This window comes from Podarcis melisellensis (genome assembly GCF_964234715.1).
Source record: "Podarcis melisellensis genome assembly, chromosome: 3".
Lineage (NCBI taxonomy): Eukaryota > Metazoa > Chordata > Lepidosauria > Squamata > Lacertidae > Podarcis > Podarcis melisellensis.
Window position 1 is genome coordinate 41913115 of NC_138530.1, and position 19319 is coordinate 41932433.

At 40.9% G+C, this 19319-nt stretch overlaps 1 protein-coding gene across 3 annotated transcripts in view; it reads right to left on the minus strand.

Annotated features, from left to right (window-relative positions):
• The window catches only part of PRKD3 (protein kinase D3), a 62828-nt gene that overhangs the window by 21812 nt on the left and 21697 nt on the right, over positions 1 to 19319 (minus strand). For all 3 annotated transcript variants that reach the window (XM_081905037.1, XM_081905036.1, XM_081905035.1), the window contains exons 3-8: positions 11389 to 11527; positions 10738 to 10869; positions 9597 to 9754; positions 8397 to 8586; positions 7008 to 7085; positions 3990 to 4173 (exon numbers count right to left, since the gene is read on the minus strand). In XM_081905037.1, the coding sequence (XP_081761163.1) occupies positions 3990 to 4173; positions 7008 to 7085; positions 8397 to 8586; positions 9597 to 9754; positions 10738 to 10869; positions 11389 to 11527 (881 nt within the window). The remainder of the gene's footprint in view (positions 1 to 3989; positions 4174 to 7007; positions 7086 to 8396; positions 8587 to 9596; positions 9755 to 10737; positions 10870 to 11388; positions 11528 to 19319) is intronic.

Below are 19319 nucleotides of genomic sequence, written 5' to 3' on the forward strand. Positions count from 1 at the left end.
AAGAGAGTTGTTTTTAAAATCACTAACCCTCCCCCACCCAGATTAGGCAAGACACGTTACCATGTTAAGGGGCTATGACACAGTTTTAGATGAGGAGTCAAAGTCCTTTACAACATTATAGAAGATGCCAAGGCAGACTTATTAACTCTTGGGCAGCAGGTAAAGCCCAAACCTGCCCTATGAACCAACAAAACAAGAGGATCTCTTTCATCAAAACAAACCTGAATATAAACTCAGTCCTCTTTCCACATATACACACATCCCACAGCAATAGAGACAGTAACAAAGAGCAAAAATCGTATCCTAAATTAAGTCTTATCCTAAATTAAAACCATCTTCTTGTGCTTCTATTTTTCTTGAAGGGAGAGATAAGTACTATAGCAGCTATACTGAATCGTGCCCAGTAGGACAGGAACTCAGCTCCACTTCCACTCTGAAATCTTCTCATGGGAGGAGAGGACAAGCACAGCCTAAGAAAGATGGTACCAAGCAGGGCCCTGCATTCTAGTTGACATGTACTGAGTCCATGCCCTGTTTGTACATTCAGGGTGAGGAATCTTTCTCAGTCCGAGGGCTACATTCCCTCCTAAGCAACCTTCTGGGAATCACATGCTGGTGGGAGCCAAGGCCACAAGCAAAAGTGGGGACGGTAACAAAAAGAGCCGTGAACATGAATTTTACTTTTGTAACAGATAGGTAGCCGTGTTGGTCTGCCATAGTCAAAACAAAAAAAATTCCTTCCAGTAGCACCTTAAAGACCAACTAAGTTAGTTCTTGGTATGAGCTTTCGTGTGCATGCACACTTCTTCAGATACACAGAAGTGTATCTGAAGTGTATCTGAAGAAGTGTGCATGCACACGAAAGCTCATACCAAGAACTAACTTAGTTGGTCTTTAAGGTGCTACTGGAAGGAATTTTTTTTGTTTTTACTTTTGTAAGGTAGACTAGTTTTAACACACATCCTCCCACTCTTCTCTATCCTCCATGCAGGCAAGCACGAAGCAAAATCAGAATCTAAGGACATACGGAAAGCATTTGCAGATGACTTGGTATTAACATTACAGGAGCCAGCCTCTAGTACTAAAAGAGCGTTAGAATTAATTTCTGACTTTGGTCGGGTGGCGGGATTCAAGTTGAATAAACAAAAAACTAAAGTTTTAGCAAAAAACTTGACAACTACTGAAATAGAGGAGTTCAGAAAAGAAACAGAACTAAATGTGGTTAAAAAAGTAAAGTACTTAGGGGTGTACCTGACCTCCAAAAATTTGAATTTGTTTAAGGACAATTATGAGAAATGTTGGTCAGAGATCAAAAGAGACTTGGAAACATGGTCAAGACTGAAACTTTCCTTGTTGGGTAGAATAGCTGCTATAAAGATGAATGTATTGCCGAAAATGCTATTTTTGTTTCAGGCCCTCCAGATCGTAGATAAGGTGGAATGTTTTGGAAAATGGCAGAGGGATATGTCTAAATTTGTCTGGCAGGGCAAAAAGCCCCGAATAAAGTTTAAAATACTAACAGATGCGAAAGAAAGAGGGGGGTTTGCCCTGCCGGACTTGAAGTTATATTATGAATCTGCAGCCCTCTGCTGGTTGAAGGATTGGATTTTGTTGGAGAACACCGATGTCCTCGACCTGGAGGGATTTGATAATGCTTTTGGGTGGCATGCATATTTGTGGTACGACAAGGTTAAAGTTCATAAATCGTTTAAAAACCATATTGTCAGAAGGGCAATTTTTATGGTCTGGTCAAAATATAAAGACTTATTGGAGAGTAAAACTCCGAGGTGGCTCTCACCGATGGAGGCCAAAGCACGTAAAAGACTCAATATAGAGGCCTACTGGCCTAAATATTGGGAAATAATTGAAAAAATTGGAGATAAATGGAGGTTGCAGAGTATGGAAAAGTTAAAAAACAAGGTGCGAGATTGGTTGCATTATGCTCAAATTCAGGAAGTTTTTAAAGCGGACAAAAAAGTGGGTTTCCAGGAGGAAAAATCGAAACTAGAGACAGAGTTGCTTGAGCCAAAATCTAAGTTAATTTCGAGAATGTACAACTTGCTGCTTAAATGGAATACACAGGATGAGATTGTTAAATCCTCCATGATAAAGTGGGCGCAGGACTTGGGGCACAACATTATGTTTGAAGACTGGGAAAGGTTATGGAACACCGGAATGAAATTCACGGCATGTAGTGCCTTGAAGGAAAATATTATGAAAATGACATACCGGTGGTACATGACCCCAGTCAAGCTTGCAAAGATATATCACCTGTCTGATAATAAATGTTGGAAATGTAAAGAGGAGGAAGGGACATTTCTACACCTCTGGTGGACCTGCCCGAAGGTGAAGGCCTTCTGGGAGATGATACATAATGAACTAAAAAAGGTGCTTAGACTTACCTTACCCAAGAAACCGGAGGCCTTCCTCCTGGGCATGGTAGACCAGAGGGTGGCTAAGAAAGATAGAACTTTTTTTATGTACGCTACTACAGCAGCAAGGATCTTGATGGCAAAGCACTGGAAGACACAAAATCTACCCACACTGGAAGAATGGCAGACGCAGCTGATGGATTATATGGAACTGGCTGAAATGACTGGCAGAATTCGAGACTCGGGAGAAGAAGAAACGGAGGAAGTTTGGGAAAAATTTAAGGACTATTTGAAAAAGCATTATAAATTGTATGAATGTTAAAAAATGCTTCTCTCTAGGAAATTATAGCTTCAGTATCGGTAAATCTTTGAATTGGTAAATAAGGCACAATAAGACAGAAGTGGTGTAATGAAATAATTTTATTGTGTTGAAACTAAAAACTAATGGGTTTGGATTGAAATGTCTAGAGACCAGATATCACGATAAAATGGAAGATATATTATTATGTTTAAAATAAGCCAACAAATTGCTGAGGTTTTGGTTTTACAGAGAATGCAGAGTCCGGAAGAGGGGGGGAGTCCACTAGATTTATGGAAACATGTATTTGGAATTTGAATTTTGCATATTATAAACTTAATAAAAATTATATTAAAAAAAAAAAAGAATCTAAGGACATACGCCCTCCACACAAAAACACTCAAGGAGGGTCAAAGCAGTCCTACAGAGGGGAGTGGCCTTGGCAGAGGAGCTGTGGCTGGGGAGAGTCTCAAGGACCAGATAGAGAGGCACGGAGAGCCACATCTGGCCCAGGCATGAGGTTCCCCACCCTGCTACAGAGGAAAATGATTTGAAGCACACCATAGACATGAATTGAGTTTTAGGTAGATAAATAGTCTTGCAATCCTCACTTTCATTCTCACTACATCCCAGTGAAATCTGTCTTTATTATTCCTACTTTACAGTATGGAGCTAAGGCTTAAATTTCTTTAAGGCCACCTAATGAGTCCACGGCTGAACACTATTCTAAATCCATTGCTCTATTTCCATAAACTACACTGGATCTCATCTTTTATAAACAATAGTATGAGCTGTAATTCAAATAATTTACTCTAGTAGTACATATACGAGTAAAAACACATGACCCTTTAGAGGTCACATCCAATGAGCCAAAAGTTGTTTCCTTTAACCTAACTTGCAACACACACAAGGAGCAAAATTGATTCCTTATGTAACTCCATTCAATCAATTGACTTGCATTAGGACTGGAATGAGTTTGGCCTAAGGTCAGGAGAATAAAGTAGCCCTATAAATCTAGGTCAGCATAACATTTTCCATCAACTAGTCAGTATAGCTAAGCATTCTTCAATAATGTAATTTATTTCCATGTTGATGCTCACAGGGGATTCTACTTCCAATAGGTTCAAGCCTACATACTTTCACATTTAATCAATTCTGTTAATTGCTGTTTTTCACTTATGCTGAAGAGTGAGAAATCATCTCTTGTAAACCAATAATAAATAATAAGTGAATAGCAAAAGTCATTCTCCTCTCAACAGAAAAATGTTTTTAATAGGGAGCTTCACAGACATGCAATGGAATGCTTTGATTTTACAAACCTGATAGTTTTGACAGCCTCTTCATCTTTGTCCCCATCTAGATCTGCTGGATCCATAAAAAACATTTTGTCTTCTGGGGGAGAGGGTTCTTCTGTATCATCCAAGCTCCTACCTCCATCACTGTTCATTTCACTGCTGTCAACCTCCATTGGCATATCCATATCTTGACCTGGACTAGCCGGTTCTTATTCCATATAAAAACAAAAGGTTCCAAAATATTATTATTCATTAATATTATTCATGTTAGAAAAATAATTTACACCACAATCTTAGTCAGGAATGAATTAGAAATCTGTTGCAGCCCTCAGTACATATGTAACAAAATCAAATATACACAATCAAACACAGCCAAGACAGGAGAAAAAGTAAAAACAATTGGGCTATGTTTTTGTTTTACTAAGGCCACTTCATGCTATGTAGGTACTTCCTGACACAGGGCAATTCTCCATCAGTGGAAAGTTGGCATCATCACAGTTCTTCCACCTCCTGTGCCAGCCAACTCCCTCTCCTCTGATGCAAGAACATCATGACTATGTCTTTCCAGGGAAGGGTGTGGACAGGATGGGAATCAGAGAACAGAACTCTCTTTACACCTGGTTCAATACTAATGCAAGTTAAACCCAGCTTTCTGCTGCTTCAAACAGAGCAGGGCAGCCAAGGATAGGCAGTCACAACTGCCACACACAGGGTTGATTTTTCTAGTATCTTTAGACAGGCACAGAGACAAAATAATGAAGAAGGAATTTTACACAAACATGCTCTCCAACATTTCTGCTTTAGAAAAGATTCTGTAAATTCTCCCCTACACGGAGGAAATTAGGAGTTATGTAATGCTAGCAATTAAAACAGAGGTGTCAAACTAGGAAGCCAGTTCCATCAGAGTGCAAAGGGTATAATACATCAATGGCAGCTACTGTGAGGCTCCAGAATCAACTTCTGGCATTGCGTTGCCCAACTTTTTTGTGCAGTGGATAAATCTGAGAACCTGAGAAACTGTTCTGCGCACCGCAACCACACTTACACACATTCAAACTTCCACCCTGCTATTCATTAGGGTTAACCTTCCCTCCCAAAAGAAAGATCCCCCCCCCAACTAGTAGGCTTGAAAAAAGCCTTGCATTGGGAGTCAATTTTCAACCCTAATTTTAGTGAGTTTTTCAAGCCGGGCAGGCGAGTGTCACAGCCCAGCATACAAAGGTTAATCCAAACACCCACCCACTGTAATATGTTTGAAAATAGTCTTCTATTGACTACAGCAGAAGAATTCTTTCAAGTTTTATTGCAACAGGGGAGAAGCAGTGGGATGCTGAAGGCACCAGTGAAAGCATATGCTGTCCAAACATATTATCTTCTTCCCTCAGTTTCAGTATCTAATGGAGAGATCCCAATCCCCAAATCCCATGGCTGCTAAGGTCCAGAACTGCACATAGGTAGGTCCCCCCACAGACCTCTACCAAGGGGGCAGGCACCACCACTGCAGAAGCCCCTATTATGCCTGCAAAGGTACAATAGGTTTATATTACCAACACAGTTACCACTGACAACTAGGCCCCAAAGCAACTTATGCCCCCAAACTTGGGATTCTGAAGGGTCCAGCAGAGGCTTGGATCCATTGAATCCAAGACCCTTCATTCTCCAAAGATACCCTGGACTGGGCCTTAATATCATGAGACATTGGGGGGGGGTCCAGATCAGGATGAGGGGTGGGAGAAGTTGGGTGAGTTAGCCCAGGTACCCTGAGGAGGGACCCGTTGAAAACCACATCAATCATTGAAACAAATTAGGCAGAGCAGGGAAAGAGAATAGAATGTGAAGGGAAACTGTGTAAAAGGAAAACACTGGGTAAGGTCTGCCCCCTCCTCACTTCTTGCCCTGGCCTGCACAGGCCAGCAAGACTTTGGAGGGAATAGTATATTCCCCACTGCGCATTCTACACTTCACCAACACTGAATCCCACTTAGAACTGTGCAGAAACCCAACTGAAATTGATGGTTTGGTGTCCTTCTTTAGGACACACAAGTCACATCTAAAACATCTGACTCACATGCATGTGAGATTGCTTACCCCATTCTGACCCCATGGGGTGGTGTTGAGGAAAATCAGGTAATTTGCACATTCACACTTCTTATCCCTTCCATCTGCATATGTGATGAACCTCAAAGATTCCAAGTAGAACTGCCTTCCCTTGGTTGGTGGATACCTTACCTACCTGGTCAGCTAACCGCCACCACCCCCAACTGAATCTTCAGAGGGGGTTTTTTTAAAGAAAGGGCAAGGTTTTTAAATGATCTCCATCTCTCCCTTGAATGCCTTCTATGAATTGCCTGGGATGACCCATGCTGTTTTACATGTCAGCTGAAAATAATTTGTAAATTACTAAGATTGCCTTGGATAGCAAATAGAAGTTTCCTTATATTTAAAACAGCTTTCTATTTCTTTCAGTGCTTTAAATAAATCTGCTCTTGTAATTTGAACTCTGGGATTGGTTATGTTTTTGCATAGCTGTGGGAGCTGGTCTGCTCACCTTGCCTAGCATTTCCCCACCCTCTATGCTTTTAAGGAGAGAAACTGAGAATTACATATTGGACTGCTGCCATAAGCAAGGCAGGAGTCTAGAAAAGCATTCCCCACTTTCAGAATACTATAAATATTTCAGGTCTAGATTTCTTTACTGCCAGACCTAGTAATACTTAAATGGGAAACAGTGGTGGTGGTGCTACCCAGCACAAATTACCCAGAGAGCCTTGCAGCCTCCCCTAGCACAATATCCTATGGCTCCTGAGACACTCTCCTAGGGACCACAAGACTGAATACTTTCAATGGAAATTCACTATCAACTTTGCTGAAGAGACCAAAGTTGTTAATATATTTCACTTCAGCAGAGAGAGCACTTTCAGTCAACTCAAGTATGTAAGAACATTGACATACTTCTATCTCACCTTTTAAATATATTGCAAGTCACACTGAAAATTAATACACAAATAATTCTTTACTATTTCAGAACATGTTTGCTCTTACCTCCATTGAACACAACTTCTCCAAGACAATCTTTGGGTACTTTAGAAGCACAACGTTTGTGACAGTTAAATCTGCAGTCTAAAGCAAGAAAAAATGGTTTCTTTCACTCATACATTTATGGAGAAACTCTTTAAATATCCCTTACATGACACCTACATTTTATTTATTTTGGGGATGTTTTTGTATCTAAGCACTCACCAAGTAGCCATGTGCAACAAGAAATTGCATGCAGGGGTATGAACCATCCCTCCTCTCTGCTTTCCACAGAAACCAAGTGGGCTGCCAGTGGAGAAAAACCAGTAGAAAAATGCCAGCAGAGGAAAGGCAGCACAGAAAAGCAATAGGGTGCTGGAAGAACACAGCTAGGCCCCAGCAGGTTCTTTTTGCAGGTTTATTTACCACTGCTATGTTCTTGAAAATGATGTCCCCAAACTGTTTCTTTTAAATTGTACATAAAATATTTTGTGTGTGTTAATTTGCAAACTTTATTACTGAACTCTCTACCTTAAAATATCTCTACTGCTATGAAACTAAAAAACTAATCCCTACACAAACAACGTATTATTGAGTGCCACAAGTAACTAAGCACTTTACATACAAAATATAAGACAAGGATTCATACCAAGTAGTAAACATACAGAGGCATATGTCTGCAGGGGGAAAGAAAAAAGATGATCCATGATCTGGAGACACAGGCTATTGATGGCATATAAACAACAAAACTATACTGCCATGCTGAATCACAGATTACATTTGAGACTTAGGAAAGTAAGTGGGTTTCTCAGCTAAGTATAGTAATACTATATTTTACATACTCCTTAAAATTTTAATAAGAGTATAAATTAAATGCAAACAGCTTTTTTAAAGTGGGGATGGCTTTATAAATACTTGCTTTGCCAATAGCCTACAACAGGAATCTGCAACTGGAGGTTAATCTGCTGGACCACACCCCAGCCTCCCATCTGGTCCCTCACATCTCCTTCATTGAGGGTTTTTTAAGAGGTTGAATGACCATCTGTCAGGGCTTCTTTAGCTGTGAACCAGCACTGCAGGGGGTTGGGTCCCTTCCAGCTCTATGATTCTATGATGCTGTGCATATCAATTGCAAAGTTTGTGGCCCCGTGTCTAATACTAAGAGAGTGAAGGTGAGAAGGTAGGAGTTTCTGTGCACTTGGGATATTCTATGTTCGTGAAAAACCACAATAGTTTTGCCTGGTTTTTTACTTCTCTTTTTTTAAAAAAAGCTACAAAGAGGACTTAGTGGAGTAGTTCAAAGCTTGCATCCCTTCTTGCTGAAATAATTTTAACTCAGGCTTTGGGTGTATGGCGAAGAATGTGAAAAAGCTGTACAAATAACAATATTAACCTTGCAGCAGTGAATACTCTTACCTTTACACTGCATTCCTTGACGAAAGAGACCCTTGAGCAATCGTTTGCAGTACTGGCATATGGTGGGTCGAGTGTAAGAATGAACAGCAAAGGTATGTGGAACCTTCACCCTGCAGAGCACCATCTTTTCCATCCATATTGGACGCCCACTCCAGGAAGGAATCCTCTTACTGGGCTCTAGAAGGGGACGCTGAAAAGAAAAGCAGACATGCAGGGCTTGAACTTGTGGTGCAGACCTAATTCTCCTGATATTTTCCCTAGGCTCCTATCATTCCTAGCTCCCCAATCCTTTATTGGCCTCCTTTACCGGCAAGACTATAGCAAACTAAAAGGCAACTGGTTGGCCACTGTGAGAACAGGTTGCTGGACTAGATGGGTCTTTGGTCTGATCCAGTAGGACTCTTCTTATGTTTCTACTTAAGCCTGGAAAAAGTATCCATAATAAGGAATCTAAATAACACAGAAGCCATATATTGCTACACCAACCTAGGTTCGAGCTGGAACCAAATAGTTGGCATTTACCAGTGATATTAAACAGCCCTCCTTAATACTTCAGAAGACATCCGCCATCACTTTTAATAAGCTCCATGCCTTGTTTTTGCTATGGCCACCAGCTGGTGTTTAATTCCTTAAAGTGAGTGAGATGAGGGTTCAAGTCTGACTGAGGGCCTGATCTAACCTGATCAAGCCCTTACTGGATTGCAGACGGGGTGGATTTTTATTAATTTAATACAACTGTAACATCTACACTCATGAATGGAGCCATCACCTTTCAAGCAATAGGGCACTGCTGAACTTTATATTCATCCTATTACATTCAGAATAGCAATAAATCAGGTTCTTAAATTCTACTTTTATCTAATATATGTAATATTTCCATTGTTAACCTTTATCACCTAGTGACTGATTTGGTTATAAACACACGCAACACACAAAAAAGGAAAACCATATTAAATTTGCTGTGCTTTGGAGGGGTAGAATAAGAAAGGGGAAGTTGTTAGTGATTATACCTTGCATACTCTAAGGCTATTTGAGCAGCTGAACCTCAGCACAAATTAAATCAGAACACGGATAAGGAGCTCCAAGAGCCCCACATATTTACGAAAGGAAGGTTTGGGGTTATGTGCCTTGACACATGACAGTAGCATATGCAATTTGAATGGAATCCCACCTTAAGAGAGAGAGAAATCGTCTAAATACCTCTTCTGTGACTGCGACTGTGTATTCAGTTTGCACTGATCTTGGGACTGAAAGTGCAGATCCTGGTAAAGATACATTAGATAAACGCCTCTTTCTTACACCACTGCAGTTGTTTGGGATCTTGAAGGCGCATCGCTTGTGGTAGTTTAATCCACACCCTAATAAAATTAGCATTAGGGAAGGGGGATAAACAACTTATTATGAATGATACCATTCATTTAAATAGAATTGACAGTAATAAATTAGGATCATATTTTCAGAAAAGACAGATCAAGCCAAAACATGGTGAATTTGACTCTCAATATAATTTTAATAATCTCCTAGCACAACGGAGTGGTGGTGTAATTATCAGCAGATCTGTGTAATGCATGGAATTTTTTTGGCCTGAATACTTGCTTTTCTGACCCTGCTTCACCCTAGCTAAAGCCTGAAAACGGGGCCTGTTATGCAATACATGTTGCTGCTGATCTTCCTCAGCTCTCTTTCCCCTGGCAGACTATCTAAACAATGTACTCCTGGCTCAGCTGGAACCACAGGAGTTGAGTAAAAGCCAATAAGCATGAAGTGTCGTGTTACTAATACCTGGACAACAGCCTGTTGACAGCAGAACTGAGGAAGGTACTGCAGCCAACTGAACAAGGGCCACATGAAAAGGTATGCCCATTCAGAACTTTATTTGCATGTTATAAAAAGCTGTGACAAGAAAAGGAAACATTTCTCTAATCAACACGTCAGACCAAAACATTTGTACCAGCAGGTTTGTCTGCAGCATTGGCATAATGCTACAGCTTCCAATGTTGCACTGTCATTAGCTTTGCATACCCTAAACCTAATATGACAGCCCTAAAACCCTTAGGATTGGGTTGTTTATATCTCTGTAGCACTGTCAAACAGAAATTTTGCTTGCCACAGAAGAAAGCCATTATCGGGGAGGATGTGGTTGCTGACTTTGTAAGACTTTTAGAAAAACAAATTCAAATAATAACATGTCTTGCTCTTTGAGTTACACCTACTATGTTTTATTTTTAAATATGACTGAAGTACAATACACAAAATCACTGAAAGTGTGTATTGTCATGGACAATAGATACGTGGACATAGATACATGTCATACTTAAGATGCACTTATTGACAAACTTACCTTCACATTTCAACCCCTGTCGTACCAAGCCCCAAAGCATCTCTCCGCAATAGTCACAAAAAGTGGGAGCCTTGTAAGAATGCACATATAGCATATGAGGACGAATCTGGAAATCTTCGACTGTAGCCAATGCTTTTAAAAAATACATTATAAAACGGGAGTGAGTCCCACTTGATTACAGCAGTATTTATAAGTATGACTGACGGTAATGATTTTTTAAAATAATGGTAGCCTCAGCAAACTGCCTTTGGGAGAAACTGTTGACTATGCTCAACTCCTACAAAGCATGCAGTGTAAGACATACAACTATGTACTTTTAAAAACAAACAAACAACAACCTGTTTTTAATAAAGGTTGCATGAAGAACTTTCTACACTATTTAGAACACAGTGATTGCTATTGTAGATCAAGTAACTGACAATTTACTAATTCCAAAAAATTCAGAAGATAATTAAGATTATCCAATTCTTACACACAAATTCAACCATTTTCATCTATAGAAGCTGGTTCAGTAAGGTGTCATTTCATCTACTTTATTCCAAGTAACCTTTAATATTTATAAAGCAGTCCATAAATTTCAACCATTTTGAAGCAATGGTAATATCATGGCTTTATGTAACAACAAGGGAACCACATTGAAAACCTATTTACCAGAGAGAACAACCTCAACGAGGTCACCTTCACGTATTTCTTCAGCTGATGTAATCCGCTGTAAAATATTTTCTGAGTTCAGGTCATGGCGGAACAGGAGAATTTTGTCATACATGCCAAAAAAACCACACTCTGGGAACTGCAACAACAAAAAAGCAGACTCCAAATTACAGCATGTCATAATTTGCTCATCTCTAACTGATACAAATCTCCAACTATTGCAACTACAGAAAACCTGAATGCATGCATTCTTTAGAACACAGCAAACCTATTAATACCTTAATAACTTCTGAAAAATAGATGTGTTGATGAAGATAAGCTGAAAGTTAAAAGGTTTGCAACAGAGGCTACCTAATGTTGAATGATATAAAGTTTTTGTGCTATTATATTGATAGAGTAGTTGGTGATGAACTACAACATACAAAAACAGCTATCCATAAAAAATATATACTTGCCTTGCTAATACTGTAAGATTTTAAAGCAATGAGGTGAAATGTGTTTTTTCAATCTCAAACATACTCAAATCTAATTACAGGTTAGATGGGCCACACGACCATGTGCAATATACATAATGAAACCATAGAATAAACATGCATAATCTCTCCTCTTCAGATAGAAGACGTAGCAAGTGAAACTTGGCACATGCTACTATTGGTATGTGAACCAGGCAGAAGAAATACTGACTAGAGGATTCAGATAGATTTCTCTCCCTCCCCATTTCTTATTTATATAGGGAATCAGCCAGAAGCCAGCTAAGCGTGTATGATTAAATGTTCCAATGTTCAGATCCATTCTATAAGGTGCACGAACTCCAGAGAAGGTCAGAACCTTTCTACGTTACAAAATGTACACTTTCCTGACAACTTTCTGAACAAACTGTAAAATTAGTTTTATTTATTTAAGGAACTTTCTTCCCACTCTTCTGCCAAAGATGACTCCCAGAGTGGCTTACAAATGGCACTGATAACAATCCCTGCCCTCAAATTTACAATCTAAGATACGTAATAAAAAAGGAAAGTGATTCGAATGGGGGGGGGGAGGAAACTTCTTACTTACAGAGGAACAACCAGCTAGGAAAAACTTGAGGAGAGGAGCCCCAAAAGAGCCTTTCAGCCTGATGGAATAGCTGCTGTTTCTGATAAAGAAAACTATAGGCAAGATGTTTTCATGTCATTTCTTCAAAGTGTCAACCAGATTTGATGAATGAATATTGTGTTTCACATTGCAACCTATTCTAGAGTAGGGTGGTCCCTTGAGCCTTTTTGCTGGTCCTCAGCAACATTTGGCACACACACCAGCCCTCACGCTGCCTTCCCAAAGCCAGGTAAGCAAGATGCTGAGGTGTGGGAAGCATGGATGAGGGCTCAGACAGGGTCTTAAGAGTACTCCCACCTCTGTCACAAAGCCTAATTGGTGCTTTCCCAGCTTTGGAGAGGAAGAAGAAGGGGTCTAGGACCCTGCCAGTGTCTTCTGCCTCCTTCCCAAAGCCCCGAACCTCGCTTAGCCAGCTTTAGGAAGGCAGCGCAAGGGCAGGGGGGGGGGTCAACTTTTGGCCTTGCTTCCCCTGTGTGCAACAAGGCAGTGTGCAGCCCATGGGTTCCATGTTGTACTACCTTTGCAACCCACTTGCTATGAAAAGCTCAACCACCCTTCAGCATGAGGGATGGGATCATTTCCATTTGATAGGGAGTGAGATAGAACTACATTTCTCACCTCACCAGAATGTCCCCGTTATCACTAGATCCTTGGTTACTACCTAATTCTCTTGGCATCGCACTCTATTTACACTAACAAGAGCATTTAGGTTTTATGGTTACAAAATTGTTTCCAACCAATACTTTTATCAATAAATCAGTGTATCATCAAAAGTCAGCAACAAATGGAAAACATGGATTTCAATCCTCATGAAAGCTTATTGTTCAAGAGAAGGAGAACATGCCAATATCAGTGAGAGACTTTTGAATAGTCATGATGTAAGGCATTTTAGTTGCAGAAAAAGCCAAGCTTCATGATGGTGCCTAAGCAGAGAACTCCTGAAGTTAGTGGGAGATGAAGAGAATTCCAGTTATTTATCACCAGCCCCACCAGAGGAAGTTTCCTCCAAACTCCAGCCCCACAATAAGGTAGACCAGGAGAAATATGCCTTTTCTCCTCCCTAAACTACTTTTGGAGATGGGCTGTGTCCCAGCACATCCTATAAATGATTGGATGTGTGCTGCCCAAAGGCCTTGTTGCTTTTGACAAAGAGAAACACTGCAAGGTGGAACATTTTGTGGCAAATTTTTTCACTAGCTTAAGCTGGTGAGCCTTCTATTGTCCTTGAGGTTATGAAAACCCAGCATTAATGAGAAATGCTCTATTTACTGATTAGAATCTCCCTGCCTGAATTACACCTACTTTTCTAAACCAAATGACTAATCACAAATCTCCTGCTCATGGAAAGTGTTTCTGCTTCATTTTTGCAATCCACCTTTTCCCTCAGCCCAGCCAGGATCCTTAAGAGAAGCTTTACAGGGGTGGGAAAGTCACATTCCATCAACACCCTTCAGCTGGCATTCCTCTGAATCCAAGCCATTGGGTTCAGGTAAACACAACTCAAATTAAAATTACACAGAAATATTATTTCTACGAAGCAGCCATAACTTCACTTCCCATTTTGGAACAAACTATCTAATCTGTACAATTAAAATGTTGCAACTATTAAGTTTTATTTGTATTAATATTTTTTCTGCTTCAGATGATCAAGAACTGGAAAATTGGCAGAAGATATTGTACAGGATTGAGGAAGGCTCTTACTAAACAGGCCCCAATGCACAAGGATGGACTTACAGTCCCAAGTTTATTAGTATACTATGAAGCCACACAGTTATTATGTTGGCTATGTTCAGAGACATCAGAAAATACTGAAAAACACATGGTACCAATTAAAACAACTCTGCATTGCTATCCTATTAGAAGTGCTCTCTTGGATCTCTAAGAATTAAACAAATTACCAAGAAGAATTGAGATTAATTGTACAACAATTAATGAAAACATGGGGTACATATAAAAAAATTAACACCCAAGGATGCATCCATTAGCACCTGTGGTAAGATGTGAAAAGTTTTGTCTGAGAGGTCAGTTTTATGCTTTGCACAACTGAGAAGTGAATAAAGTGTCAGCATTTGGTGAACTGGCAGTAGATGGGGAGACACAATCTGGACAGAAGCTTGCTCAAACCCAGAGAGATAGCTTCATTTCCCTCCTCCCCGCCTACCCCTCCCAAACACCATAATTTTGCTGTCTTCAAATGAATAGTTAAGACCTTCCTATACACTTAGGAAGTAACAGCTTGATAAGTTTGACATATGTGGTGAATGTAAGGATCTCTACATTCTACATCCTAACTAGCAGTATGAAGGAAAAAGGTAGGTAAAAGTTAAAGGAGCTGCAGAAAAGAGATCTGGGAATTATAATATCAGAACCAAAATGAAACAATTCTTCATTCTCTTAGGCTACCAGCTTGAAGTCTCTCTGTCCAGGATGCAATATAGAAGAAGAGTAGAAGAAGAGTTTGGATTTGATATCCCGCTTTATCACTACCCTAAGGAGTCTCAAAGCGGCTAACATTCTCCTGTCCCTTCCTCCCCACAACAAACACTCTGTGAGGTGAGTGGGGCTGAGAGTCTTCAGAGAAGTGTGACTGGCCCAAGGTCACCCAGCAGCTGCATGTGGAGGAGCGGGGAAGTGAACCTGGTTCACCAGATTACAAGTCCAGCGCTCTTAACCACTGTTATGCTGATGCTCAACACCAGGCAGGCATAATGGGATGTTCTCAGTTCCATCATCATCATCATCATCATCATCATCATCATCAATTTATTACTTACCTTCTAAACAACCATTTCAAGCTGATTTACAAATAACATAATGAAAAAGTTAAAAACACAAAAACTTCAAAACAAGACTAAAACTCGATCAAAGTAGACACTCATGGTAAAGGACCATTTAACAAGCTGGAGTAGCCATTCAGAACAAAAATGTCTTCAATTGTTTCCAGAAAGTGCAAGTAGTGGGTGCCCGTTGTATTTCAGCAAGAATACTATTCCACAGAATAGGAGCATCCAAAATAAAAAATCCTGCTCTGAGTTGCTGCTTCTGTTTTACAAGTTAGACATGTTGGTTTCTGCTTTCTTCTCTGTGCAGCGAAGTGCTTGTCACGAGACAGGTTGTTTACATTCCACAGAGTCTGTACTGTTGGAGGTTTTCCCACGGGAACGGGAGACTGGATATGACGTACACTGGTTTCCTGTTTTTCACTGTTCTTTGCAGTTTCAGTTTGTGATTCTCTCTGTGCTTTAGAGGAGAGATGATGCATTTCTCTGCTCCGGCAGAGGGAAAATGTTTTTCTGTAACTTACCAGCTTTGAACTGTAAATAAAGTAGTATAGAGCATGTTGGCTCATACTTCTCATCATTCCGCTGTGCACTGGACACTGCTTATCAACAACATTTGGTTCCGGGCCCAGAAAAACGCAGTGTTTTGAGGATGGACTTCAGTAGTCGGGCTCCTGGCAAAGGAACAAAGGAGCAAGGAGACAAAGTGCCGGCAAAGCATCGGAACAGCGGCAGAGAGACGGAACGCACGGTATCTGCTCTGCGCGTCAAAATGATTGATGAAGGTATGTGCTACTGCTCCGGGCAGCCTGCCAGCTTCTAATTAATGGCTTTATGGCTGGACTTTGAACTTTTATAGCCGGTTTTGCCGCGGCACAGGCAAATGGCTCAAAGGGACGCTATGCTGGGGGAAATCGAAAGTAAACAGCTGCAGCTCTGTGACGCAGCAAGAATTTAGCACAGCTATAGAGAAAGCACTTGGGGACTTTCGCTTTTGAACTTGCCTTTGGAATGCAGTTTGAAGCAGCTGCAGATAAACAAAGCAGTTGAGCAAAAGAGCAGCACAGGCAAGGCAGAGGCTGTTTTGATTTTGCTTTTGGATTGAAGCAGCTGTACACAAACGCAGCATGTATACAGCAGCTTGATTTAAAGCAGCATAGATGACGCAAGAGGCAAATGCCAGAGTCATGATGGCTAGCTGCAGAAGGCTGGATGAAGCAAGTGGGGGATTTGATACCACTGATCAGCCAAATGCTCAACTCACAGTAGCTTGTGATACTGCCATGATTCAGAATGAAGCAGATCGGCGGGGTGATAGCTGCATGGGAAAGGGGGAGACTTCACAGTCATCATCCCATAGTGCAGTGGAACCACCAGATGGCGCCAAAGCTTTGAAGGCAGTGAAATGCTACTCGTGTGGACGTCTAGGCCATATGAAGAGGGAATGCAGATATCCCAGGGCCAAGACAGAGCAGCGCAGCGGAAGCTCATCGCGTGGAAAAGGCCGAGGCAAAAGCAAAGGTCCGGTGTCCAGGACAACGCAGCACAAGGCAATGGTCTCACGCTACGCTCCAAAGGTTGCAAAGATTGCAGAGGTTGCAGAGGTCCAGAAGACGTCTAGATCTTTCTTCGTTGTTGATTCAGCTGCAACGCATCACATGTGCAACGATAAGCGACTGTTCGTGTCTTTTACACCGCAGGAAGGTGCGATTCACCAGGCGGATGACCACACGATCCCCAGTAAAGGCTACGGAACTGTTGTTCTTCACAGTTTGGACTTATCGATACAGGATGTTCTTTATGTGCCGGACGCGAAACATAATCTGCTTAGCGTTGGACAGCTGATGGAGCGGAAAATAGACGTTTCCTTTAAGAACAATAGATGCATCATCACCAAGAAAAATGATTATCAATTGTATGCTGAATTTGTTGATCGTTTGTTTCTTTTGTATTATGATGATGTTGTGCAGGATGACACTTGTTGCATTGCAGGTTCTAACAAAAGTTTGCATGCAGAATGTATTCACGATTTTCACAGGAAATTTGGTCATTTGCATTTTGAGGCAGTATCTAAAATGCCTGCTTTGGTTGAAGGTATGACTATTAAACCCTGCAGGTACCACATGAAGTGCAAGGCATGCGCAGCAAACAAGGTGAAAATGGCTGCGAAAGGTAAGGTGTCTAGTAGGCAAGCTACAGAACCATACCAGGTTGTTCATGCTGATTTGGTTGGACCACTAGCGCCCTCTTTGGGTGGGAATAGGTACTTCATGGTTCTCATTGATGCATTTTCCAGGTATATTTATGTGTACAATCTCAAGCAGAAATCAGAGGCTTTTCCTAGGTTCAAGGAATTCTGTGCTTGGTTGGGAAATGTGCATGGTAAGAAGATAAAGATTCTTTTCACTGACCGGGGGGGAGAATTCACTTCTCAGCAGTTTGAAGCTTTTCTGACTGAGAAAGGAATTCAACACGATTTGTCTAGTCCTCGCTCGCCATGGCAGAATGGACTTGCGGAGCGAGCAAATCAAACATTGCTTCAAGGGTTAAAAACCTTGCTGCATGATGCAAATCTTCCAGAGAGTTATTGGGCCGAAGCTCTCTCATGTTTCACTTACAGTTATAATCGCAGGTTATCTTCAGCGATTGGTTGTACCCCCTATGAGAAGATGTTTGGCAAGAAGCCATACATCAAACACATGAAAATTTTTGGTTCGGACATGTGGGTTCACTCACCACAAAACTCCAAGTTAGACAAGCGTGGTTTGCATGGTATCTTTCTAGGTTATCAGAAAGGGTCTTACAGAATAATGATGAGTGACTCTAAGGAAATTAAGCTCACAAGAAGTGTTGAGTACAATGCCAAGTGGGGGGAGAATGTGGGATTTTTCCAATGTTATCCTGATGACAGTGATGAGACTGAGGATAGTCAAAAGCAACCGCAACAACCCACACCCACTGATGAAGGTTCTGATTCTGAGTCTGAAACTGAATCAGATGATTCAGAGGATTTCAAGAGTGCGAAAGCCTCTATGCGACCCTCTGAAAGCTCTGATCAAGAATTGGAGGAACCATTGTTCACAATAGGTCGTTTTTCTCCTAAGAAGGAAGAGGAGAGTGTTGAAGACTTAAGGCTAATTCGTAGGTCACAGAGAGCCACAAAAGGCAGACCTCCAAAGAGATTTGCTGATGAGTTTGCTAAGATAGCAGTAACAGCTGTTAAAAGCTCCAAGAAGGTTTTTGAACCTTCAAGTTTCCAAGAAATCCAGGATTTGGATTCAAAGGAAGCTGAGCCATGGTTAAATGCCATGAAGGCTGAGCTTGATTCCTTGGAAAGGAACAAAACATGGGAGCTTGTTCCAGTAGTTCCAGGAATGAAATTGCTTGGAAGCAAATGGGTCTTCAAAGCGAAGACTGATCAAAATGGCAAGATAGTCAGACACAAAGCCAGATTGGTAGCCAGAGGATTTGCTCAGGTACCAGGTGAAGATTATCACGAGACCTACTCACCCACAGTGAGGTATGAGAGCATTAGGCTTATGCTCAAGCTAGCTGCAGAGGAGAATCTACACATTAGTCACCATGATGTGAATACAGCTTTTCTGTACGGATCTCTACATGAATCACTTTATATGCTTCCACCTGATGGCGTACAGGTAAAACAGGGATTTGTTTGTGCTCTGAAAAAGTCAATTTATGGTCTCAAACAAAGTGCACGGTGTTGGCACACAAAACTCACTGAAGTATTATTTTCTCTAGGTTTTCAGCAAGGGAAAGCTGATCCATGTGTATTTGTCAAAGAGGAGGGGCAAAAGAAACTGTATTGTTTGTTTTATGTTGATGATCTTTTATTCTTTTGGAAAGATGTCACAATGTACAATAACGCCCTAGCTCAACTGAAAGAGCACTTTGACATGAAAGATCTTGGTGAGGTAAACAACTACCTATCTCTGGAAATAGAGAGAGATCAAGATGGTAACATTCTAGTACACCAGTCACGGAAAATTGCTGATGTGTTAAGCAAACTAAACCTGATGGATGCTAACCCTGTAGACA